The sequence below is a fragment of the Syzygium oleosum genome, unplaced genomic scaffold, assembly GCF_021117445.2.
Source record: "Syzygium oleosum isolate NSW1041296 unplaced genomic scaffold, Sole_v2.1 Sole_v2.29, whole genome shotgun sequence".
Taxonomy (NCBI): Eukaryota; Viridiplantae; Streptophyta; class Magnoliopsida; order Myrtales; family Myrtaceae; genus Syzygium; species Syzygium oleosum.
The window spans coordinates 3,121,516-3,146,677 of record NW_026607513.1 but is presented as its reverse complement, the minus strand read 5'-3'; the positions used below and the strand labels follow the sequence as shown (position 1 = coordinate 3,146,677).

Genomic DNA, 25,162 nt, shown 5'->3' with positions numbered 1-25,162 from the left:
CTAGAGGAAGAAGGGAAGAAAAGAAAGAAAGAAAAGAAAAGGAAAAAATGAATTTGAAAAATATTATTAAAAATTGCTACATTAGTGCCGACGTGCCACGTAAGATGGTTAGCATCCACATCAGTGATTTTTGGCCAAAATTGAATAGATGGACTCAATTTGCAAAATATGAAAAGTTTTAGGACTCAATTGATACAATTAAAAGGTTTATGACTTTTTGGACAAATTTCCTGAAATTTGACAAGATACTAGATGCTTACACCCATATAATCAAGGGATGACAATTTTTCTAGGAAATAATAGGTCCACAGCCCAATCGAGTTCTCATTGTGATCAAGTCGAGTCTACACTAGGTAATCCTTTAACTCGGCTCGGCTTGATTATGCATAACTTGAGGCTCGATGGATCCTAATATGTCAAGTTATTGAGCATGATTTGACTTGTTTTAATGGTAAAATCTAGTCTAATTAGCTCGAGTTGAGCTTAAACTGACTCGAACTTTGATAATATAGTACAATCGAATTGCAAACACTACTGTCTTTTCACTTCATATCAAAACACGTTTGGCACCTGCCCGAGAATGATTCTCTTTGTTTCACAAAGGAGTCAGAAATATATTTCACTTACTATCAAAACACGTTTTGCACCTCCAGAAAAACCAACAAAGAAAATGTGCTCTGAAATTATTGTCCATGCATTGACTTGGTTGATTTAGCATCCTTCATAACTCACAGTTAATGTGCCTTGTGCATGAAATAAGTGTGATTGTGGGATCCTATAAGCCTTTCATCCTTCTTCGGTATTGAGCAGCAAGTGAAACTCGGCCTGAGGAAACTTATGAGCATTTTAGCCCCACAAAGCAAGTAATGGATCCCCTGAACTACATCAGAGAAAAAGATTCTACAGAGCATGTCTCGCTTTTACACGAATTTGAGCGTTTCGAGAACCGCTACTTGGGTTCGTATGATCCTGCTGTTGATCATCATCCCCTAGATGAGATTAATGCTTGCATTGACTATGACCTCTTCATGCAAATCCTTGAGGAAGACAATGTGCCTGAACGTGCAAAGAAAAATGTCGCGGGAATTTGTATGAAGGGTTCTCTGGAATATGCTCAGCAGCGCGAGTCAAAGAAAATGAAGAATGTAATTTCTGTAGCTGGCACAATCGAGAAAAGGAAGGTAATAACTCCAGTTTCAAACCCCCGATGAATAGTCTCGAAGGAACTTGCAGCAAATAGAATTTGCACTGTGAACTAGGATTTGAGTCAAAATGATCATTTTGACATGAGCCATTTTGAGTGAAAATTTTTCCTTAAGGTAGACAAAAAAGGAGTCCTAGCTTTTGATGCTTGTAAATTACACTTGACCGTGAATCTAATTCAACAAGACGTGCATTTTGTTTGATGTGTGCACATTGTTTGCATTACTAGTTGCTCCCAAGTTAGAGGGTAGAGTTTGAAATACCTAGACACGCTTTGATGAGATTGATTTTGGACAGGGTTATCTGTTCCAAACATATTGCTAGTGCCTGCTCGATAAAAGGAGAATACGTTTCATAGCAATTTCTTCATATATTTTTCCTTTACTGTTCAAGAATATGGTTTTCATTGTTCCTGTTTTTTTTTTTTACCTTTGAAGGTAAGTAACTAGTCTACAGAGGATTGAAGTGCACATGGTGACCAGAAGACAATTTCATGCGAATGTTCGTGTGTTGAAAGGCAAACTTTGTGTGTCACGCCCGTGATTTTTTCTGGCCTAATAGCAGTTAGAATTAACTGCTTACTTTATAGTACAGTTATTCCTCATGTATTTTGTTTGTTGATTAGCAGTCTTCATTAGTAATTGATTTACATAATACATGAAAGAAGGATAGCACTGAATATGACCGATCTATGCAGATCCTTCAGGAAGGTGCAACAGAGAGTGAAAACAAATGGCCCAGAAGGAAAAGATTACAAAAGGGCTCTTTGGAATATGCTCAAAGGCAAGAGCTCAACAAAATTAAGAACAGAATCGCCGCTGCTCATTCTTTCGAGAAAGTTCAGGTAAAAGTTCCCTATATGTAGAATCAATTTAGTCATGTTACAATTGCCGTCATCTCAGTCGACGAGGCTGGATAAAAAGTAATCGCTCCAAATTTTTTGTGGTAAACTAGAATTTTGTTCAAAATACTTCTCCAAATGAGGTTCTGAATGTGTTGATGCCACTAATTGATCAGAATCACATCCTCGAATTGGAGCAAAAGGCCGTAAGGATGCGCAGGCAAAATGATAATCGCAGAAAGCTGTTGGTGGTAACCATGTTTAAACTCTCTCTCTCTCTCTCTCTATCTCTCTCTCATTGTTTTTCAGAATCCGATCCACACTGTCTTTAATATAGAACGAAATAGGACTCATGCTTGGACCACCCTTTTCTCTGAAGCTATGACTGATTTTCAAGAAAAATTATTAGGGACTTGTATTTGGTGTTGGAAAGACTTCACAAATAATGCTGGATTAATAACAAATCTGCACTTTGAGAAGTGAAGAGATGGTCATTAATGGAATTTGCATACTTAACATTCGTCCAACACTGCTCGCGCCATTTTCTTCCCCCAAGACTATAAGTAATTGAAATCTCCAGTTTCGTTGGATTGGCCTAATAAGGTGATTAAAGTCCAAACTTAGAACCATGGACGAGTAAGCGAGGCATTCAAAGTAATGAGTTGAGTCATTATCGGATCCAAGAAGTACCTCTTTTACACATGATTTGCCTACCTTGTAGCTAAGCCCGATCATAACAAGGCGGATTTGGATGGATTTAGGTTTGGCCTGTCTGTTAAACGCGGCTAGCATAGTCGCACAGGGACGGTTTGGGCTAGTACTGAGAACAGAAACCATTGACTATACGATACTCTTGAGACACTTACGGTTAGGAGAAAGAGAAGGAACAGACACAATGAAGAAATTAATATGCAAGAATGAGTTCTTGCAATGATCGGATGCTTTCATATATTCTTGATTTTGAAGTGTAATTTTGTTAGCTCATATTCTCCCTCTCCATAATGCCATCACATATATGAAAACTGATTATACCCTGTTCATCTTATTTTTCTCACAGGATTGGGCAGGACCAAATGCGGTTGGTGGCTTTAGACCCTTGACAAGGACCTTTTCTGGACCACTTTGATTCTGGGCCTGCATATTTTCAGACATTATCTTTTTTCTCCCCTAAACTCTTTGATCAATGTTGGAAGTTTATGATGAACATCAAAATCATCAACACTCACAGGTGTCATTTACTAAGCAAGCGTTTGATATAATTCAAGTACTTTTGTGTTCGACTAATGATTGCGGTGAGTAATATGCATCGTCGATCAATCAAATTATGCTTGCACTATATTTGCTGCACTACAATACATTACCAGAATTTTCTGGGAGCAATCAAATTATGCACTGCTGAGGAGCTTTTAGAATCAAGATGTTATTCAAAGAAGTAATAACAAAGGCTAGAAAATGACTATGAACAAGTACCCTTAGTATCAGAAAAGGAGCTCTGATGATTTTCTGTAAGTCCACTTGCTATTTTCAAGTAATCCTGATTCATCAGTAACTACCAATAAGTGCAATTTGAATTTCATAACACAATCATCACACAGTTCCACATTCGGGCTGGAGCAGCTCTTGTCTGAGTTAGAGCGTTAAGATTTTCTTTGGAAAAACGCAATGAACTTGGGGTATGGTCTATTGTACTGTCGTTCTCCTCATCTGCTTTATTGTACAGTTGATTGGGCTCTTAATCAAATAATTTATCTCGTTCGCTCGAAAAATAGAAAAGGATGGTTTATAATGTAGTAACTTGCAAAAGTTCACACGTGTTGCTCGTAAGTAAAAAACCTGACATTTAAAAGATCTTGTAAATTCAATTTATTGAGAATTACTATGAATTATCAATTAATGGAATGAAATTATTGACATTATATGGAAAAATTGTACAAATATCTGGAAAGAGAAAAATAAACCAACATTTAAAATTTTTCTGGTATAGTACTTTTTCGAGGAAACATGTCACATTTAGTGGCTCGAATGAACTGTTGTTAATATCTTCAATGACTCGAATTCTAGCCATGTTGCAATTGTCACGTCCCGAATCCCCGTCGAGCCCGCGACATCCCGCCTCCGGTCGAATAGTTGCGACGTCCTAGGTTATCGCCGACCTCAACTAAACATCAGAGATTTCATTGCGCAAACGGAAACCAAAAAAAAATACCCGGACAAATTAAACTGGGGAGAATTGGGAGAATATACATTTCCAGTACTCGATCAAACTTATTCCACCATATTTACAATAGAACAAACCTTAGTTTACCAGTACACACATTCCTAAAACCTTCGAAAGTAAGAACAAAAACAGACGACCTGGCATACTAACTTCCAAAAATGTTACCCTTCTGAAACCCACTGGAAACTCTGCCACATCGTACTCCGCGTGTACTGGTATCCCAAAACGTACTGGCGGCGGTGGTGGAGGATTCATGGTTCCTATCGGGGTTCTGAAATTGTCGGTTGAAACAACCGTGAGAACACTTTTCAGTAAGTTCACCCCTAAACCCCACTTAGGCTATCATGTACCTCCAAACAATTACGCAATCACACACATTCACGAACATCAAGTAATCACATCACAGGCACATCAATTAAGACGGTTAGGCTCAATAATGCACATATCAGCATTCAAACTCAATCATGTCAGATGTACACACGCACATGTATCATTCTCATCCCACTATTCCTTCCATCCTCATTCCTCTTTCATATTCCTCGCCGGTGACCCGCGTCGAAGTACACGCTTCGGGCACACTGCGACAATTCATTTTCCACAACACTCGCCGGTGACCCGCGTTGAAGTACACGCCTCGGGCACACTGCGACAATTCATTTTCCACAACACTCGCCAGTGACCCGCGTTGAAGTACACGCCTCAGGCACACTACGATCATTCACCACATCCGGCCTGCGTACCCGTTCACGCCTCAGGTCCCAATCGCGACCTGAGCATCACACGCCCCAGGCCCGATCCCAACTCAACCGGCGCCAAATGCGACAGGCCTACATGATTGGAACCCGAGCTTATGATGCCTCGGTCCAATCCCGGTCTCACCCGAGCTGGTCATGCCTCGGACCGAATCTCATACTTGCTTTTTCAAGCCTCAGCCTGTGCCAAATGCAACAGACCTACATGACCGCTGCCCGAGCTTATGATACTCGGCCCGATCCCATTCTCGCACTTATACACCTTCACATAACTTCCACTATCACATGACACACCACTTTTCTTTCTTACTCATGCACATGCTCATCAAGCATTTACCACACTCAACTGGCCCATCACACGTGACCCGTGCACGCATCAATTAACAAGTAAAACATGCTCACTCAGCATTCGACATGGTCAATTTCAACAATTAATTCAATCTGGCCCACACGTGCACATAATCAAGCACATTTCAATCCATCAAATCACGGTTCAATAAACACACAAGGCCGCTCATGGGCCCACAATCACAGCCACGCTCATAGGCATAATTTCGACATTTCCAAGCCTATTAAACATCACAATCTAACCATACTACCACACACCAAACCGACACTACCTGGCCTTAAATCGGGCCCTAAGTTTGCCAATTCCATCCCACAGCATCCGACACTCTATTCAGTCTCACTCCAGCCTCGAAACATCATCATTTCATCCTCGAGTTACCACATATAACACACAAACAAATACTCAATTAAATCAACCCCATCCAGAACAATTCAAACATGCCCAAAACACGTAAATTGCCAATTTTTTTCCAACCAAATGGCGTCGGATTAATTCCGATCCTTCATGACACTTTCTCGCCATTAAATAATGGTTCTAAAAATCCAACTTGCGTCCCGAACAAATCATCACAGCCCCATGAACAGTAATTCGCAGCTTGTGACAGTAACTCGCAACTTATAATTCACCTCAAATTGTTCTCCAAAAATTCCAAAAATAATCCTCAAGGCCCGCCAAACAATTCCAATCATAAACCCCAATTTTTCGCACCCGCATATTGTAAATTTCACCATCCCAACTCAATTATAATTAAAACACACATAAATTCCTATTTTTCTCCCGCCAAACGACGCCAAATTGATTCCGGTCCTTCACGGGACTTTCTCACCATTAAATCTCGGTTCTAGAAATCCAACTTGCGTCCCGATCGGACCATCACAGCCCCGTGAACAGTAAATCACAGCTCGTGAACAGTAATTTCCAGCCCCTATTTTTCTGAATTTTCAATAATTAATGCCCGAACTAAATCCTAAGGCCCGCCATAAAATTTCCACTACCAATTCATACAATTCCGCACCTAACTTTATACAGATTTCGCCCAAAATCGCCCGTTGATACCCGAAGTCCTAAATTGGGTTTAGAGCGCGACTTACCCGCGTTCTAGACTATCGCGGCTAGAACGGAAAGCGGCGGCCCTTAATCGGGAACGGCGGCGACGACATACGGCTCCCGGGTGGCGGCATTCGGCTTGGGTGGCGACGACGCGGCTTGGGCGGTGATTGGGGGCTCACGGCCAAGAGAGAAAGAGGGAAAGAGAGAGAAACGGTGGCTGGTGGTGGCGGTTTGGGGCTGGTACGGCGGCTAGGCAGCGGCTAGAGGGCGGTCCGGCGTGCAGCGACGAGCGGCGGAGCTGGCGATGGTTGATCCGGCGTGGAGGAAGGAGGCCAAAGGGTTTCACGGTGGAGGAGGGGTGTGTTCGGTGAAGATGAAGAAGAATGGAGAGAGAGAAATGACATCTAGACTTAAGTAGTGAATGTTTGACCAAAGGTGGAAATGACCAAATTACCCTTTTCTCACAACTTTAATCCAACGGTCCCGATTCAATCTTATCTTGATCCGACGGCCGAGATCGATTCTTGCACAAAAATATCCAAGGGTATACTTGTAATTTCCCAAAAATCCAAGGGTAAAATTGTTCAATCAAAATTTTAGGGAAAAATTACCAAAATACCCTTTGCCCTTACCCTTTGCCCTTGAAACATGCCCTTTATTAAATCTTAGGAGTATTTTGGTCACTTTCTCCGTTTCTTGTCCAAATCGAATTTTTCCGAAGGAATTAAGCGCGCCAAAAATTGACACGTGTCACGTGCAATGTCGTCCTAACGTTCCGTCGTGACTTCCTAATTTTCCGGTGTCTAATTTGGGCAAAATTCCATAATTAAATTCTATTAAACGCAACTCGAGCGTTTCTCGAGCTAACGGGCGGCTTGCTGGGGAAATTCGCAGAATCGACTCATGACTGATACTGAATCGAGTCACGTGCAAGTCCGTTCGGTGCGTGACGACCTCGGTTGTCATTAAAATCGCGAAGATCAATCACTTGATCCGAGGGGTACGATCGTTCGGTATAATTTCAGAATCATTCGTCAAGTCGTTTCGTGGTCCAACGGAATCACCCGCGATCCACTACTAAGACAGTGGCGAACTGACCCCTAACTTTCCTTGGATTGGCCAACAGTGACTCAAAATATCACTTCCGCGATTTAATGGTCGAAATCCATTCACGATCGAATTTCCTTTAGTCACGCGAATTTAATTTCCCCTATTAGCCTTTCCCTAATGGTTAGCATTCCTAGGAATGATCAGTTCCGGGCAAGAACTGACTACGAATACATTCATAAAACTCAATTATTCAATAAATTCCAATTGGTGGAATTTCGGAATGTCACAGCAATTGTTGCAGCAAGTCTAAATTTTGCCATTTCTGCTTCAGTACTTTGGGTTGTCAAAGTCCATTACCTTCTGTTTGTTGTAAGCACGAGCAGCAGCAATTCTGTTCTAACTTTTCATTAGCTCCGCCTTTCAACATCTTCAAAAGAACCCTTTTGATATTGTTTTCTTGTGACCCAAGGCTTAACAATAGGAACACTTTTGGTCCGACTGCATATTCCGGTGCCACCTACTGCAGAATCGCCATCTCCCAAAAAATCCTACATTTTCTTTCCCTTCCCCTTGCTCTCATTTTCACATCATCATCATTGATCAGTTTCACATTCCCATCAATACATCTTCTGCCTCTACTCACCGTTCTTTGTCAATTACTTATTTCTTGTCTGCCACATCTTGCTGAAGGATTTCTATAAAGTAGTTCCGGTCGGTGAATTCATTGTCAATTGGTGGATCCACAGTATATGGAGACAAGAATTGGATTCAAGTAGTTCAAAATCTTGTAGAACTCCTGTCTGCTCTGATGCATCAATTCAATATTGATATCAATATAGTACAGTTGGTCCATTTTTACTGTAAGCTAGTTTTTGTTGATAAATGTTCCAAAGCTGTGCATGACCTTCCCTATTCTTTCAGATGAACATTGAGATTCTGATCTCTGAAGAACAACCTTCCTAAAGAATCACCATCACACCTATTACATGCATTAAACACATAAGACATTTGCAGGCCAATGAAGAAAAATGCCTGACGATTACTTGTCCTTATGGTCCTGGACAGCACTTTTAGTTGCCAAATGATGTACTTCTTTACACACTTAAAAGCTGATTCTCTCTCTTGAATGCCAATAGAAAAAAGGTTCATTTTCAGGCATCTAGCACAGAGTTAGCCTTTGAACACCAACATATGCAAGATACCGACCTGGGATGATGTTCTTTTCTGTAGGAAAAAAAAAATTGCCGTGTGGCTAAACTGTACAACAAAGTTTTTGTTGAGAAATGAGTCATCACAAATGAAGTACATTAAACAGTTACGACTTTTAATTGCGCATTGCGACAATCTAAAAGTTTACAACGTGAAGATCTATGGAATTTTAGTCTCTCCATCTTTGTCTGCATCGCAGGCACAAATTCAGTCATTAACTATAGTGCATATATACACGACTCTCGTTTAGCACAATTTTGCCTCCATTGAAAAGATCAGAACAGCATTTTAGCTAAATCAAGATTCAAAATTAGAAAGGAAAGTCTGTCAAAACAACCAATGTTTAATTACCAGCCAAAATTGCAACAAGATTGGCATGATGTAAAGGTTCAATAATGTAGCTCACTGATATTAGGATAATGTCAGCAGAAGCACGTGTCATCTCTTTTTGGTTCGACTTCTACGCTCTCATTCTCTTCACCATGGTTATCAACTTATGATGCTGATTGGTTAACCAAATTAATGGTTGTAGTAAAGCTAATGGCAAAAGCTCTGTCTACGCTACAAGTTCTACTTCGTTTTCTTCTTTTCCACCTAAAGACACTATATCTATCCCTATAAAATGAGCAAGTAGCGAGTAGTACAGATATTTTTTTCCTTGGCATTGAATATCTGTGAAGAACTCAGGATGTCCTTTGATCAATGAAAAACAGGGCAATCTCCAACCTTAATGCCGGGAGCGGTAGGACAACTAGCGAGACGGTAGTGATCATCTAAATCCAGACCCCACCACCTCATCCCATTAATGTCCCTAATCAGCAATGTGTAATAGCAAAGTATGGCCATGAAGGCGACGCCAGCATCGAGCCCAGCAGACAAAATGTAGTTGTGCCTTGTCCACCAACTTTTGTACTTCCTGAACACATATATGTTGAAGAAAACCCCGACAGCTATCCAACAGATGGTGTTCACCGCTGTTGCCGGTGGCATAGACAGCGGGCCACTTATGATGATAGGTATGTTGATGAGCCTTATCCAATTCTTCTCGGGAAACATCCGAGAGAGGATCCAGACCGGGAGTGGAGCGAGAATTCCTATAAGAAAGAAATAGTTCATCTTGGCATATACCCCAAGGCGGCCGAACATCCTGAGCGGTCCGACCACGCCCCAAATGATGGACGCATTGTAAAATAAGTCGTCCCCAGGGCACGTCCATGGGCTTTCCACAGGCAATTTCGACGGATCACAGATGTTATCCACAGATGTGAGGAGCCACCAGGCCGTGCCAAAGTAGACTAAAGATGCAACTACCGCTCCCACCAGCTTCATCCGGGAGAAATAAGTAAATGTTAGTTCCTACTATTTGAATGTGTATATTTATCTGACAACTGTACTAAACATAAGATGAGACATGGGAATGGTAAATATTGAATCTCGGACATTACCTGGACAATGAACATGGACTTCGGTGGAATTTTCATGTAATGGCCCAACTTAAAGTCTGAGAGAAAAGTCATCGCCTGCACCATGCTTACACAACCATATATCTTGAATACGGCCTTCCGGGATACATGTAACCGATTATCAGCTCCGAGATGACATTCAATCCAGGTTGCTGAACATGAAAGGCGGCGTCTCATCAATAGCATGAGGAGATTTTCATAGAGATCGTAAACGACTTATATTGACTATACCTGGTTTGTGGTGGCCGTGATTGCTCCAATCGGCAACATGAAGAATAGAACTATACCAATTGCTAGCATGACTCCCCAGTACGGAAGTTGAAGCTGTCCGCCAAATCCTTCACAAGCAACCATGGCAAGTCCGATCATTATCAGCAACAGTGAAGAGAACCACCATTGTGGGACAGCTTCATAATTCTTCTTCATCAGTCTAGTATGCACGTCATCAAACTTATCTCGAAAAGCTGCCTGTGTTTGCTGCCAAATAGTCCTGTAAATGGAATGTTAGAATCTGTTTTAGAGATGATTCCTCCTCACAGCTCTGCAATTTTGTGCACCACCAACTTTGTAAAATGACATAGTTTTTATCATTCAATTTCTAAATGCAATTCTGTTTTACTGCAAGAGCTTTGTAGGATTTTTTGATATAAGTTGCAGGTGATCAAAAGAAAGAATAGATGTAGTTTTTAATCTGTATAGTGATCCTCAGTGATAAGTACAAAGGTTAAAAGGCATTCACCTGCCATGGAAGAGAGCGACATGAGATACTGTAGCTGCCAAGGTCGCAAAGCTTGATCCATAAGTAAAAGTGAAGAAGATACTCAGGTGAATTTTACTGTAATCATCATATCCTTGCTGATTGAATTGGAAGTTTGTCTCATTCAGAACTAGTCCAACGTTGTATTTGCCTCCGTTAGCATCAAACACGTGCGACGAGATAATGGGGAACCGCTTTGCTTCAAATGCGTTGGTCCAGTAGGCTATCGGGATTAACACGTACAGCATGAGGAAGACACCGACGCATATGTTTATAATTGCAAACCCCGGGGTGGCTAAAGGAGATCCTGCGAAGGAAGCAACAGTAGCCCAATCCAGGGAAAAGGAACCAATACCAAGACCGCGACGTCCGGACCCAATTTGTTGCGCTGTGACCGAGTCTTTCCATATCCAACATGCAAAGGATAAGGCAGTTATGGATGGAAACAAATAGTTTGGAACAACATAGTACGCGAAACTTGATATGAGGACTACAAGGAAGAACTGCAGCCTCGTCAATCCTCCTTTGGGCTTGACCTCCTCCTCATGCAGTGCCCTGAAAGTTCAATGAAAATGGACTTGTGACAACGTAAGAAGTAACTGAAAGAAAGAAGCAAATAAAAAAGTGGTCTCAGAGCCATACCTGAAGAGAGAAACCTGAACCAGGTTCGCTGGCCACCACATGTATGGCGAATCAACAAGGAACTTTCGGAAAGTCCCCGCCCATCCATATCCAAGCATCTGCCATTTTCATACATCCCGTTTGATCAGGGAAGGTAGATAATCATAGAAATGTGTAGACAGGGGAAGAAAACATGAAGACTAATGATTGTCAAACCCCAGGCCGAGTGATTACTAATGAATATACCTGGGTACTTAGTGTCAGCAACATAGCTGCTAGAGGATGAATATGACGGTGATAAAAGGCCATGACTATGGTGATGATGTAAGTGGCGTACACGTAGCTTGAGCCCGTGTTGGCGAATATGGTTATCAGGACATGTTCCTTCAAGTTGAAGGGTCCTGGATTCAATGAGAAGGACCATTTTGTTCCCGGGACGCGAACAACTTTCTTTGACAGAACTGCCGCCATAAATTTTCCCAAAGGAAGTACCACAATCTGAGCAGAAACCGACGTCAAAGAGAGTGCGTTTTGGCGGTAGCAGAAGAACTGATTTAAAAAAGCCAGAGTTGCACATGCGTTGTCAAGTTACCTGAAGGACGAAAGGCTATCGGTTCCAAGTGGGTCTACAAGTTGAAAAGAGACAATAACGGAAATATTGAACGATATAAATCTCGTTTAGTGGTGAAAGGTTATGCTCAGAAATCAGGTATCGATTTTAATGAAATTTTTTCTCCAGTTGTTCGTCTAACTACTATTCGTACTGTGTTGAGTGTGGCAGCTGTGCTTGACTTAGAGCTTGAGCAGTTGGATGTAAAAACAGCCTTTTTGCATGGAAATCTTGATGAAGAAATTTTTATGACTTAACCTGAAGGCTTTATTGAAGAGAACAAGAAGAGTTTGGTTTGTCGACTGAACAAATCGCTTTATGGCTTGAAGCAGGCGCCAAGATGCTGGTACAAGCGATTTGATTCTTTCATTATGAGTTTGGGGTTCAAAAGATGTGAAGCGGACCATTGTGCCTATGTTCGCAATCATGGTAATGGTGGCTTTATAATCTTGTTGTTGTATGTTGACGACATGATAGTTGCGGGTACTTCGAAAGAAGGTATTGCATACCTCAAAGCTCGTTTGGCTAGGGAATTCGATATGAAAGATCTGGGAGCCGTAAACCGAATTCTTGGGATGACCGTACTCAGAGATCGTGAAAATAGGAAGATCTGTATAACTCAAAAGAGCTATGTGGAAAAGGTTCTGCGGCGCTTCAATATGCAGAACGCCAAACCAGTTAATACCCCACTTCTTATTGGTTGTAAACTGTCTTCTGAACAGAGTCCTAGCACAGAAGCAGAGAAGACAGAGATGGCTCGAGTACCGTATGCGTCGGCAGTAGGGAGTCTTATGTTTGCCATGGTCTGCACCAGACCAGACATTGCGCAAGCAGTGGGAGCAGTCAGCAAGTACATGGCAAACCCGGGTCGAGATCATTGGACTGTGGTGAAATGGATCCTTCGGTACTTGAAGGGTACCTCTGATATGGCTATTCATTATAGTAGCCAAAATTTACAGTTGGTTGGATTTGTGGACGCAGATTTTGCAGGAGATCGTGATAGACGAAGATCTACCACTGGGTATTGTTTCTCTTTAGCTAGTGGAGCAATTAGTTGGATGTCTAAGTTACAATCTGTGGTGGCATTATCTACTACAGAGGCTGAATACATCGCAGCAATAGATGCTTGTAAATAAGGCATTTGGTTGAAGAGATTGCTTGATGAGCTAAGAATCAAACAGAAAGTCATCACTATTCATTGTGATAGTCAGAGTGCATTACATTTGGCCGTTAATCCAATGTTTCACTCTCGTACGAAACACATTGATGTCAGGTACCATTTTATTCGTGATGTAGTGGAAGATGGAGTTATCTCTTTGCAAAAAATTCACACCAACGACAACGCATCGGATGTCTTGGAAGCCTATTGCGAGAGAGAAGTTTTTATGGTGCGAGAACTTCTCTTGGGCTTGTAGTTATCACTTGATTGGTGATGGTTGGGCAAATCGGAGCTATGAAGCCTATTCGAGAATAGTCTTCAAGTGGGAGAATGTGACACCTAAAAATAGGGAGTAACTGTCGATGCCACTCCTCCACTACTTTAGTGCGTACAACCACCCCTCTACTTCTTTGGGAACGTGTGAAGGAGAGAGAGATAGAGAGGGAACAGTTAAGAGTTAATGTGCTTTGGGTTATTCCTCTGTTTTTTCTCTAAGTTCTGGGTGAAATAGAACTTGGGGGTCTGGGTTATCTCTTGTAAGGGAATCTTGGGTGTGCAATATCTCTATGATTGTGAGAGTTGTACTGAGAAAAGATTCACGGTTGAGAGTGCGACCCACTGTTTGGTGTTTGTCGGGTTGAGGGGTGTGCATTGTAATTTCTCCTGTTATACAAGTGAGTTCCGTGTGCTTGCCCCGTGGATGTAGACAGACTTATCTGTCGAACCACGTAAATTTGTGATCTCCTCTTTATTTTGCTGCACTTGTTTTGTTTATCACTTCGTGCAACATACGTACCGGTTACATGAGGTGAATTAGCGCAACATAACCAAGTTCACCGTTGAATTGCACTTCTACTTCATTCGTTGTTGCGGTTGAAACTTACTGTGGTATTCATATATAGACCAGACACCTTTTATTCAGCAGAGAGCAAAGAAAAATGCAGGAACATAATTCAACGGGAACATCATTCAATGAAAAGAAGTTGCTTTATCTCGAAACCCAACATCAAAAGTTCACTAAAGAAAGATTCATTCACCAGAACTGTCGAAATTGTGACCATTAGGTTGACGCTTCTTGGGCTGATAAGAGAGTGAAACTCCACGGTTGTCAGCCGGTCGCTCCATTCTTGATCAGTGATAAATTTTGTTTCTCACTTTCTAAAGAAAAAAGGCTTAACACGCCTTAAAGATTATAGTCTCTTATAGAGCATCTGCCGGCAGGAAGAATATTGGTTAAGGTACTTTTAAGTTTGTCATCTCCGCATGGATTCTATTGCTATGTCAACTTTGTTTTGCTTTCGTTTTCAGTATCTCTACTGCGCACAGCGGCTTATGATGGATCACTCTCAGACTCAGAGTACTAAACGGAGGTACAGTCCAAGGAGAGATTGTTGGTGATCTGATTTTTTTGGGACCCTCTCAAGTTGCCGCCGAATGGAATTGAGAAGAAACTGCAAAGATTCCTCGTTGGAAGTGAACAAGTCATCTGAACGGCCGTGTCCGCGAGTTGTGACGCGGTTATTTGACTAGTGAAATTTTGCACCACAAGCTTTTGTCTTCTTCCATGTGTTCATTAATTGCCGCATCCCTATCCTTCCCTTCAAGTCACACATTCACATGTATTCTGTAGTCTGTACTCTAGAGAGAGAGAGGGGTAGGTGTGGCCCGAGTGGGTTGGTGTCGAATTAAGGTATTGTGCTAGTGTCACGATCCCGAGGTAGAGTCGGCCGAAGGGATATATTTACTGTATGAAGGTCACGCGAGGTTCAACAATATGACATGCTCACGTGCTCTTATGTATTCTGTAGTATGTACTCTATAGAGAGAGAGAGAGAGGTGTGGTCCGAGTGGGTTGGTGTCGAATTATCGGATTATACTAGTCACTAAGAAGGGATATAATTACTATATGACGGTCATGCAAGTTTAAACAACATGACATGCTCACGTGCTCCTATGTATTATGTAGTTTGTACTCCACAGAGAGAGAGAGATGTGGTCCGAGTGGGTTGGAGTCGAATTATCGTATCACGCTTGTCACAAAGAAGGGATATATTTACTATATAAAGGTTGCGTGAGGTTGAACAACATGACATGCTCACGTGCTCTTATTCATTGAGTTCTTAATGGTTATTAGCACTCCCGAACATTTATTGGCTCTTTTTAAAGACTAGTAGACAGTCACGGGCGTTGCAAATGGGGTTGCGTCTTATATTGCGTCTCAATGCTTTTCCAGAAGCAAATTAAACCACATTTTGTAAACATAGAGTCATGTATGGACAACGTTAATCTTTAATAATAAAAACACAACTGCATATGGAACGAAAGTGGGAAAAAATTGGTCTCAAATTGCATGTTTCTTGGCTATGGCATCCACATAGAAGATACAGATAACATTGTTCTAATATGTTACGCAGAATACCTATTCATTATAAATGTTAATTATATAAAGCATCAAATAATATAATTCCGTTTTTTCTAATCTAGTCTTTGACATCGTTTTTGTAACAACTTTTAAATATTTTTCAGCGCGACATCCTTTTTCTATCTTGATCATATAAATTTAATCAATAGTAAAAAATAAACTCTTAGAGGTTCCTATCTCTTGATATAAATTACTATTTTGTAAATTTTCTAATATATAGAGAGGTCATAATTTTGTTACCTTTTGATCTAAGTTATTATTTTATTGATTTATATATAATAAGTTAAGATATATCAATTATGCTTCGAGATGTATAGAAACCAAATTTGGTTAAGCATAGTTTACGGTTCTTTATTGGATATTTGGTTAACAAATAAATTATAGACAAAATATCACTACAAGGAAAAAGAAGAAGAAGAAGATGAATGCAACAATATTAAGCATCATCTAGCTAGTTAATTTCTTAGGGGCTATCTATCAACGTGAAATGATTTTGTTGATTGACCCTTGGAAGGACCTCAAATAAAAAGAAAGATAAATCGGTATTATCATTGTGATCGAGATATTTCAAATGACGACCTCAAGTGTAATAGTTTTTATAAAACAGAGTTGAGAGTGAATTTTGTCCCAAATAAAGCTAGATCAATGAGCTTTAAGCCATAGTTGCTCGAGCTTCGAACTTACAGATATGCTCGCTCTCTCTCTCTCTCTCTCCTCGCTTGTGGTTCTCTACCTCCTCTCACTCGAGGCCAAAAGTTGACCGAACCGACTGAGCCAAACCCCGACACCAAGGCCATGGAAGTGCCCTGCCTAAAGCAACCACAGAGCTATGGCCATGCGAGGCTAGCGTCCGGAGGTCGTGACCTCCATGGTACATTAGGCCGCTAGCTCCGCAAGGAGAGAAAACCAGAGCAAGGAAATTCCAGACATAGAACTAACAATCTCTTGAAACGTTTGTCTGAGTCCCTTCGGATAGATTCTGCAATTGAAAGCGAATGTCTAAATCACAGGACATGAATTTGTCTGCAAAAAAAAAAAAAAAACGTTCGTGGTGCCAACAACCGCATGTTCCGGTGCCACATCCGGCAGGACCACCATTTTCCGAAAGAAATTCTACTCTTTCTTTTCCCTTCGCCTTGCACTCATTTTCTCAACACAGTCACTGACCCATTTTCGCATTCCTCGATCATACTTGAATGCATCTTCTGCCTCTACCCGCTGTTCTTTATCGATTACTTGTTCCTTGTCTACGGCATCTTGCCGAGGGATTTCTATAAACTAGTTCGGGTCGGTGAATCCATTGTCAATTGGTGGATCCACAGCATACCGTGGCAAGTATATCTATACTGAAATCACTATAGTTCGGTTGGTCCATTTTTACTGTAAGCTAGTTTTTCTTGATAAATGTTCCAAAGCTATAACAACCTTACCAAAGAACGGGTCTCCAATCACTATCACACTCATTACATGCGTTAAGCACATAAGACATTTGCAGGCCAATGAAGAAAACTGCCTGAAGATTAGTTTGTCCTTATAGTCCTGGACAGTAATTTTAGTAATTAATTGATGTACTAACTTGCAAACTGACAAGCTGATTCTCTCTCTTTAGTGCCAACAAATATGAAGGGTCACTTTCAGGCATCTCACACAAAGTTAGCCTTTCAACGCCGAGTGTGCGTGATGCTGGCCTGGGATGATGTTCTTGTCCGTCGGAAATGGAATTGCCCTGGGCTAAACTGTACTGCAAAGTGTTTGTCGAGAAATGAGTGTGCAAATGAACTGCATTATATAGTTAAGACTTTCAATTGCATGTTGCGACGATCTAATGGTTTACAACGTGAAGATCTAGGAACATTAGGCCTCTCCATCTTTGTCTGCATCCCATTCTCAGATTCAGTCATTAATTATAGTGCATATATACACAACTCTCGTTTGGCTAACACCAGATTCGAGTTAGAAAGGAAAGTTTGTCAAAACCAACTAATGTTTAATTACTGGCAAAAATTACAGCAAAATTGGCATGATGTAAAGGATCCATGTTGTAGATTGTCAAGGTCACTGATATTAGGATAATGTCAGCAGGAGCAGGTGTGTTCTCTTTTTTGTTCGGCTTCTACACTCTCATTCTCTTCACCATGGATATTAACTCATGATGCTGATTGGTTCATCAAATTAATGGTTGTAGTGAAAAATGAGGGCAAAAGATCTATCCACACTACAAGTTCAATTTCGTTTCCTTCTTTTGCATTTGAAGATTTGAAAGTACAAGCATCTGTAAAAAGTGAGCATGTAGTGAGAAGTACAGATACTATTCCCCTTTACATTGCATATCGGCGAAGAACTCAGGATGTCCTCCGATCAACGAAAAACAGGGCAATGTTTAACCTGAATGCCCGGAGCGGTTGGACAATGGGCGAGAGGGCAGTGATCATCCAATTCCAGGCCCCACCAACTCATCCCATTAATGTCCCTAATCTGCAATGTGAAATAGCAAAGTACCGCCATGAAGGCGACGCCGGCATCGAGCCTAGCGGACAAAATGTAGTTGTGCCTAGCCCACCAACTTTTGTACCTCCTATACACATATATGTTGAAGAAAACTCCGACGGTTATCCAACATATGTAATTCACCGATGTTGCTGGTAGCATATTCCCTGCGCCACTTATGATGATAGGCATGTTGATGAGCCTTATCCATTTCTTCTCTGGAAACATTCGAGAGAGGATCCAGACCGGGACTGGAGCGAGAATTCCAATGAGAAAGAAATAGTTCATCTTGGCATAAAGCCCAAGGCGGCCGAACATCCTGAGTGGTCCCACCACGCCCCAAATGATGGAGGCATTGTAAAATACATCGTACCCATGGCATGTCCACGGGCTTCCCTCAGGCAATTTGGACGGGTCACAGATATAATCCACCGATGTGAGGAGCCACCAGGCCGTGCCAAAGTAGACTGAAGATGCAACTACCGTTCCCACCAGCTTCATTCAGGAGAAATAAGTCAATGTTAGTTTCTACTATTTGAATGTATAAAATCATCTGAAAACAGTACTAAGCATAATATGAGACATGGTAATGGTAAATATCAAAACTCAGACATTACCTGAACAATGAACATGGACTTTGGTGGGATTTTCATGTAATGGCCCAACTTAAAGTCCGAGAGAAAAGTTATCGCTTGCACCATGCTTATATAACCATATGTCTTGAATGCCACATTGGCCAGAGGCCTTCCAGGATACATGAAACCGATTATCAGCTCCGTGATGACGTTCAATCTAGGTTGCTGAACATGAAAGTCAATGTCTCATCAATTATGAGAGGAGTTTTTGTTGAAGATCGGAAGCGATTTTTATTGACTATACCTGGTTTGTGGTGGCCGTGATTACTCCAATTGGCAACAGGAAGAATACAGCTAAACCAAGTGCTAGGAGGACTCCCCAGTACGGAAGTTGAAGCTGTCTGCCAAATCCTTCACAAGCAACCATGGCGAGTCCTGTCATTATCAGCATCAGCGAATAGAACCACCATTGTGGGACAGCATCATAGTTCTTCTTCATCAGTCTAGTATGCACGTCATCAAACTTATCCCGAAAAGTTGCCTTCGTTTGTTGCCACATAGTCCTGTAAATGGAATGTAAGAATATTTTGAGATAATTCATCATCTCACGGGTCCCCAACTTTGTGCGCCACCAACTTTACAAACCTCACGGTTTTTATCATTTAATCACTAAATGCTATTCTGTTTTACTGCAAAAGTTTTGTAAGATTTCTTGATATATTTTGCAGGTGATTAAAAGAAAGAACAGAGACAGTTCTCTATCCATCTAGTGATACTCATAATCAGCAGAAGTGCAAAAAGCATTCACCTGCCATGGAAGAGAGCGACATGAGATACAGTAGCTGCCAAAGTCGCAAAGCTCAATCCATAAGCAAAAGCAAAGAAGATACTCAGGTGAACTTTACTGTAATCATCATATCCATGCTGATTAAATTGGAAGTTTGTCTCGTTCAGGACTAATCCGACATCATAATCGACTCCCTTAGCATCAAACACGTGCGACGAGATAATGGGGAACCGCTTGGCTTCAAATGCGTTGGTCCAGTAGGCAATTGGGATTAACACATATAGCGTGAGGAAGAAACCGATGCTTATGTTTATAATTGCAAAGCCCGGGTAAGCTAACGGAGATCCATTCCAGGCAGCAACAGTAGCCCAATCCAGGGCAAAGGAACCAATACCGAGACCATGACGTCCGGAGCCGATTATTTGGGCTGTGACTGAGTGCTTCCATATCCAACATACAAAGGATAGGGCAGTTATGGATGGAAACAGATAGTTAGGAACAACATAGTATGCAAAACTCGATATGAGGACTACGAGGAAGAACTGCAGCCTTGTCAATCCTCTTTTGGGCCTCACCTCCTCCTCATGCAACGCCCTGAATGTCCAACGAAAGTGGACTCTTGACAACGAAAGAAGTAACTGTAAAGAATGAAGAAAACAAAGAAGTCTTAATGGCATACCTGAAGAGAGAGACCTGAACCAGGTTCGCTGGCCACCACATGTATGGCGAATCAACGAGAAATTTTCGGAAAATCCCCGCCCATCCATATCCAAGCATCTGCAATTTATCGTACATTTGGTTCCATCATGGAAGGTCGATAATCACAGTAGCTTGTAGACACAGCAAGAAAACACCAACAAGAATGATTGTCAAACCCCAGACCAAGAGTGATTACTAACAAATATACCTGTGTAGTCAGGGTCAGTAACATGGCTGCTAGAGGATGAATATGACGGTGATAAAAGGCCATGACAATGGTGATGATGTTGATAGCGTACACGCCGCTCGAGCCCGCGTTGGCAAATATGGTTATCAAGACATGTTCCTTCAAGTTGATGGGTCCCGGATTCAATGAGAACGACCATTTTGTTCCTGGGACAAGAACAGCTTTCTTCGGTAGAACTGCCACCATAAATTTTCCCAGAGGAAGTACCGCAATCTGAGCGGAAACCGATGTCAAGGAGAGTGAGTTTTGCCGGAAGCCGAAGAAGTGATTTAAAAAGGACAGAGTAGCACATGCGGTGATTCCCAGAAACCATGTTCGAAATGTCAAGCAGGGCAAGGTCGGATCGTCCTTAATCGAAACGGTCAATCTCACTTCCTCGATTGGAGAATCATTTACTTCATCTGCAGATAATTTATCATCCATTAGTGAATGATTGTTGAATGCAACTCGGCAATAGTTTATGGAAGTTCCAATGAAAGATGGATTATCTAATATTGCTCATGCCATTCATCAAACAGAACGAACGAACCCCTTCACCTTTAAAACCGCTTGCTACAACCGTTTCTGAGACATGCTATTGCTCAGTTATCACAGGCCATCATGTTAACACGCACACTGACTCAGAGGCTTGGTCGTGTTTCAACAGATGCAGAAGCAAATGGTAAGTTGAGTTCTAAGCTGGGCACTTTCTCTGAAATTTAAACTCCCATGACTGACTCGCAGCAAAAATTACACTAATAACCAAGTTCGAAGTTGAATTGCACTTCTGCTTCAGTCGGTGTTGCCGTGAAAACTCGTGGTATTCATATACAGATCAGACACCTTTATTCACCAGAGTGCAAAGAAAAATCCGAAAACATAAATCAACACGTACATCATACAACGAAAAGAAGTTGCTTTATCTCGAAACCCAACATCAAAAGTTCACTAAAGGAAGATTCATTCACCAGAATTTTCGAGCTTGTGACTATCAGGTTCAAGCTTCTTGGGCTGATAAGAGAGTGAAACTCCAGAGTCATCATCCGGTTGCTCCATTCTTGATCAGTGAAAATTTGTTCTTCACTTTCTAATGAAGGTCTTAACACGCCATAGAAATCATAGTCTCTTATAGCATCTGCCGGCAAAAGAAATATAAGTTAAGGTACGTTCAAGTTTGTCATCTTCGCATGGATTCACTCAATATGTCAGGTTGAGTCATGCTTTCATTTTCAGTGGTCTCTACCGGACAGCTGTTCACGAAGGATCATTCTCAGACTCAAGAGTACAGTCCCAGGAGTGACAGTTGGTGATCTGATTCTTTAGGGACCTCTCTAAGTTGTTGTTAATGGGTTTTGGGTTGAATCTGCAAAGATTCCTTTTGGAAGTCAACAAGTCACGTTACGTTAAAAGACAAGATCTGAACGGCCATATCCACTAGCATTGATGGGGTTATTTCAAATTTTGCCTCACAAGCTTTGTCTTCTTCAAGGCACACATTCACATGTAATCTCTTGTCGTTACACTGGAGAGGTGTGGCCCGAGTGGATCGACGTCAAATTGCCGTATCTTCAATAGTATAATATGAATGGTTATATGGTAAACTGAGTGGATACATCTACTACTTTTCTTTTGGAAAAACAGCGCAAATGGTCCATGAACTTTAGCTCAATGTACAATGTAGTCCCTGAACTTTTAATTTGTTCAATATAGTCCTTAAACTTTAGCCCGATGTGAAATGTGATCCCTAAACTTTTAATTTGTTCAATATGATTCCTGAATTTTTGATACATGTTCGAACTAGTCCCTGGATCTTAGAAAAATGTTTAATGTTGTTCTTCCATCAATTTAAGTTTGAACATGTATCAAAAGTTTAAGGATCACATTAAACAAATTAAATATTCGAGGACCAAATTGCACATTAGGCTAAAATTAAGGGACCACATGAAACAAATTGAAAGTTTAGTGATCACATCGCACATTGAGTCAAAATTCGGAGATCATTTATGTCATTATTCTTTTTCTTTTGCAGTCTCAATCTTGAACAGTACTATATTCTGTGTGTCAATGTCTGTCAATGTTTTCATTCGTAGATGAACCTTTCTTCGGTTTTCATGATGAAGTTAAGTCAATATGATTGGTTTTACGATGGTCCAAGCACAGAGAGAGTAGCTTTTTTGACACATTCCTGCTTTTGGCAAGTTCCTTCCACCTATGAAATGCTTAGGATGGATGTCACTCTACGTCGCCACTCACGTCCAAGTTGAAGCTGACAAGGAGTAAAATTACTAGGAAACGAACAGGATTGCATTATACCTCAATATCTTGACAAACGGCATTCTCTTTATCTATTTTTTACCCTAAAAATATAAACTGACATAACAGCGGATTAACGATGTTAGTGACGGAAAATTTTGATTACACAAACTTTGCAAGATAAGGCACTTCGTTGCATAAAAGAAAAGTTAGAAAAGTAAATTGTACAAACATTACTTTGGAGGTAAACGTTTGGTGTAATCTGTTGGTTGTATTGTAACTATGCTTTGTCGTGCTACTAGTTTTAGTGTGAAGTGTTTGATGCTACATAACTCACTGCAACACCTAAAATTAGCAATTTTGGACTTGACTTATTTACACGTCATGTAGTTAATCGAGGGTGCTCAGTTGGAGCTTAATTAAGTTCACGTCACGAACGGGTCAACCCAATCATAAATACAAATAGCAAACATGGGGTTTACCTAATGACCCTTTCAACCCATTTATGACATACTAGGTGGGTCTATTTGAACAAATTAGCATGTTGATCGTGTCAACATGATTTTACATGCGTTTAAACACATCTCTACGCATTAAACACGTCAATAAACGTTTGCCAATTCCTAGTAGGGTCAAGGATAATTTAATCCTATGCATATGTTAAGCTTATCTTATTAAAGCTTTTGTTAAATTATGTATCGAGTTTGAGCAACTTTATGAAACCCGACCCGGTTAGATATATATCTAAGTTTGACAGCTCGGTTAAATTCAAGAGTTCGACTCATCAAGGTTGGACGAACGAGAGGAAAGATGGCCACTACAAAACAAATTAAAAGCTCCCAAAAGAAATGCTTGGGAACCTGTTTCTCTATTCCTTAGCCTGCACGGTAGCTGGACATAGGAGGGTCCAGTAGAAAAGTGGTAGGTTTCTCTCTCAGCTCTTGCAGTGGCCGTCTGTGGGTTGTTGAAGGGAGCCGCCCGAGGACTCCACGAAGCAGCCGCACAGTGAACTCCTCGAAATCTGCGAGCTGAGTTTTATTTGGTTGGTAAATACCCGAAATTTGTGCTGTGAGTCTTTATCTCCCTTCACCTTTGGAACTGCTTGTTACAACTGGTTCTGACACGTGCTTTTGCTCAGTTATCAAAGGCCATTATGCTAACACGCACACGACTCAGAGGTTTAGTCATGTTTCAACAGATGCAGAAGCAAATTGCAAGTTGACTTCTGAGCAGGGTGCTTTCTCTGAAATTCAAACTACCACGACTGACTCGCGGCGAATATTATACTAATAACCAAGTTCGCAGTAAAATTGCACTTCTGCTTTGGTCGGTGTTGCCGTTAAAACTTATGCGGTATTCATATATAGACCAGACACATTTTATTTAGCAGAGTACAAAGAAAATCTGAAAACATTATTCAACACGAACATCGTACAGCAAAAAGAAGTTGCTGTATCTCGAACCCAGCATCAAAAGTTTACTAAAGAAAGATTCATTCACCAGAATTTTAAGGTTGTGACTATCAGGTTCAAGCTTCTTGGGCTGATAAGAGAGTGAAACTCCAGAGTCATCATCCGTGTTGCGGAAGCCAAGCGATCGAACAATAAAATTGACAGAATAAGAAAATAAATCGGACACCAGATTTACGTGGTTCGATCATAGTGACCTATGTCCACAGGGAGAGCAGCACGGAATTCCACTATAGATCAAGCGATACAACGGAGATTACAACCACACTCGAGTCACTCAAACACTCTCAGTGTTTTCCAAGCCCCAATTACACCCAATAACTCACGCAGTGTTTAGCCCCACAATTCCTCACGAAATAATCTCTCAATCTCGCAAAAGAATTGTACACAAATCTTAACACAAGATTTAATCGCTACGAACACTTGAGTTCTTGGTGTAATTCCACGAACAAAATCCCAGTGAGATAAACCCACGCCAAGCACTCGACGTCAACCGCGGCGCTTCAAGACTTCTCTGCACTTCAAAGCATCCTCTGACCATGAACATATATATCAGGAAGTCCCATGTTGGTCAACAAACGAAGTCCACGCGGATTAGGATCAGGAAACAAATCCAGCCATGCTTTTCTTTTCCTTTTATTTTATTTCTTCTTTCCACTTTTGGCCGTGAATTCCACAAGAATTAGGAAAGTACAATATTCTTTCTTTCTTCTAACACATTGACCGAGTCAAAGTTCAACATAAAATTCATGTGGACTTTCCAGTTTGAGAACAAGGACTCCAACGTGCATTAGGAAAGTGAATTTCAAATATTTCCTTTTTACTCGGTTTCGGAGATCCGCAAAATATCCAATTCGGAATATTTAGATTTCGCTTTGGGCTCAAACTCGAGACATATTTTCAACAATCCGGATGCTCCATTTCTTGATCAGTGACAATTTTGTTTTTCACTTTCTAAGGAA

At 41.1% G+C, this 25,162-nt stretch overlaps 2 protein-coding genes and 1 pseudogene across 2 annotated transcripts; 1 reads left to right on the top strand and 2 right to left on the bottom strand.

The window, feature by feature from the left end:
* The first annotated feature begins 790 nt into the window (after positions 1-790).
* LOC115663268 (uncharacterized) lies at positions 791-3,272 on the top strand. Its single transcript, XM_030585281.2, has 4 exons — positions 791-1,181; positions 1,901-2,047; positions 2,221-2,295; positions 3,102-3,272. Exons 1-4 carry the CDS (start codon positions 867-869, stop codon positions 3,168-3,170), a joined length of 606 nt encoding a protein of 201 aa, XP_030441141.2. The 5' UTR covers positions 791-866; the 3' UTR covers positions 3,171-3,272.
* Positions 3,273-8,999: 5,727 nt separating this feature from the next.
* Positions 9,000-14,407, bottom strand: LOC115664754 (oligopeptide transporter 1-like; annotated as a pseudogene).
* A 3,473-nt stretch (positions 14,408-17,880) lies between these two features.
* Positions 17,881-25,162, bottom strand: LOC130135253 (oligopeptide transporter 1-like). The gene is made up of 8 exons (XM_056303955.1): positions 25,136-25,162; positions 21,447-21,547; positions 20,461-20,900; positions 20,233-20,330; positions 19,575-20,147; positions 19,071-19,329; positions 18,809-18,991; positions 17,881-18,686 (listed from the first exon to the last, which is right to left on the bottom strand). The coding sequence occupies exons 2-8, from the start codon at positions 21,532-21,534 to the stop codon at positions 18,063-18,065; spliced, it is 2,265 nt and encodes a 754-aa protein (XP_056159930.1). The 5' UTR covers positions 21,535-21,547; positions 25,136-25,162; the 3' UTR covers positions 17,881-18,062.

Coding starts and splice junctions, on each gene's coding strand:
- LOC115663268 (XM_030585281.2), top strand. CDS start 867: ATGGATCCCCTGAACTACATCAGAGAAAAAGATTCTACAGAGCATGTC. Junction 1,182..1,900: donor GCACAATCGAGAAAAGGAAG/GTAATAACTCCA, acceptor CGATCTATGCAG/ATCCTTCAGGAAGGTGCAAC. Junction 2,048..2,220: donor ATTCTTTCGAGAAAGTTCAG/GTAAAAGTTCCC, acceptor CTAATTGATCAG/AATCACATCCTCGAATTGGA.
- LOC130135253 (XM_056303955.1), bottom strand. CDS start 21,534: ATGGAGCAACCGGATGATGACTCTGGAGTTTCACTCTCTTATCAGCCC. Junction 20,901..21,446: donor TCACAAGCTCGAAAATTCTG/GTGAATGAATCT, acceptor AATTATCTGCAG/ATGAAGTAAATGATTCTCCA. Junction 20,331..20,460: donor TACTGACCCTGACTACACAG/GTATATTTGTTA, acceptor GATAAATTGCAG/ATGCTTGGATATGGATGGGC.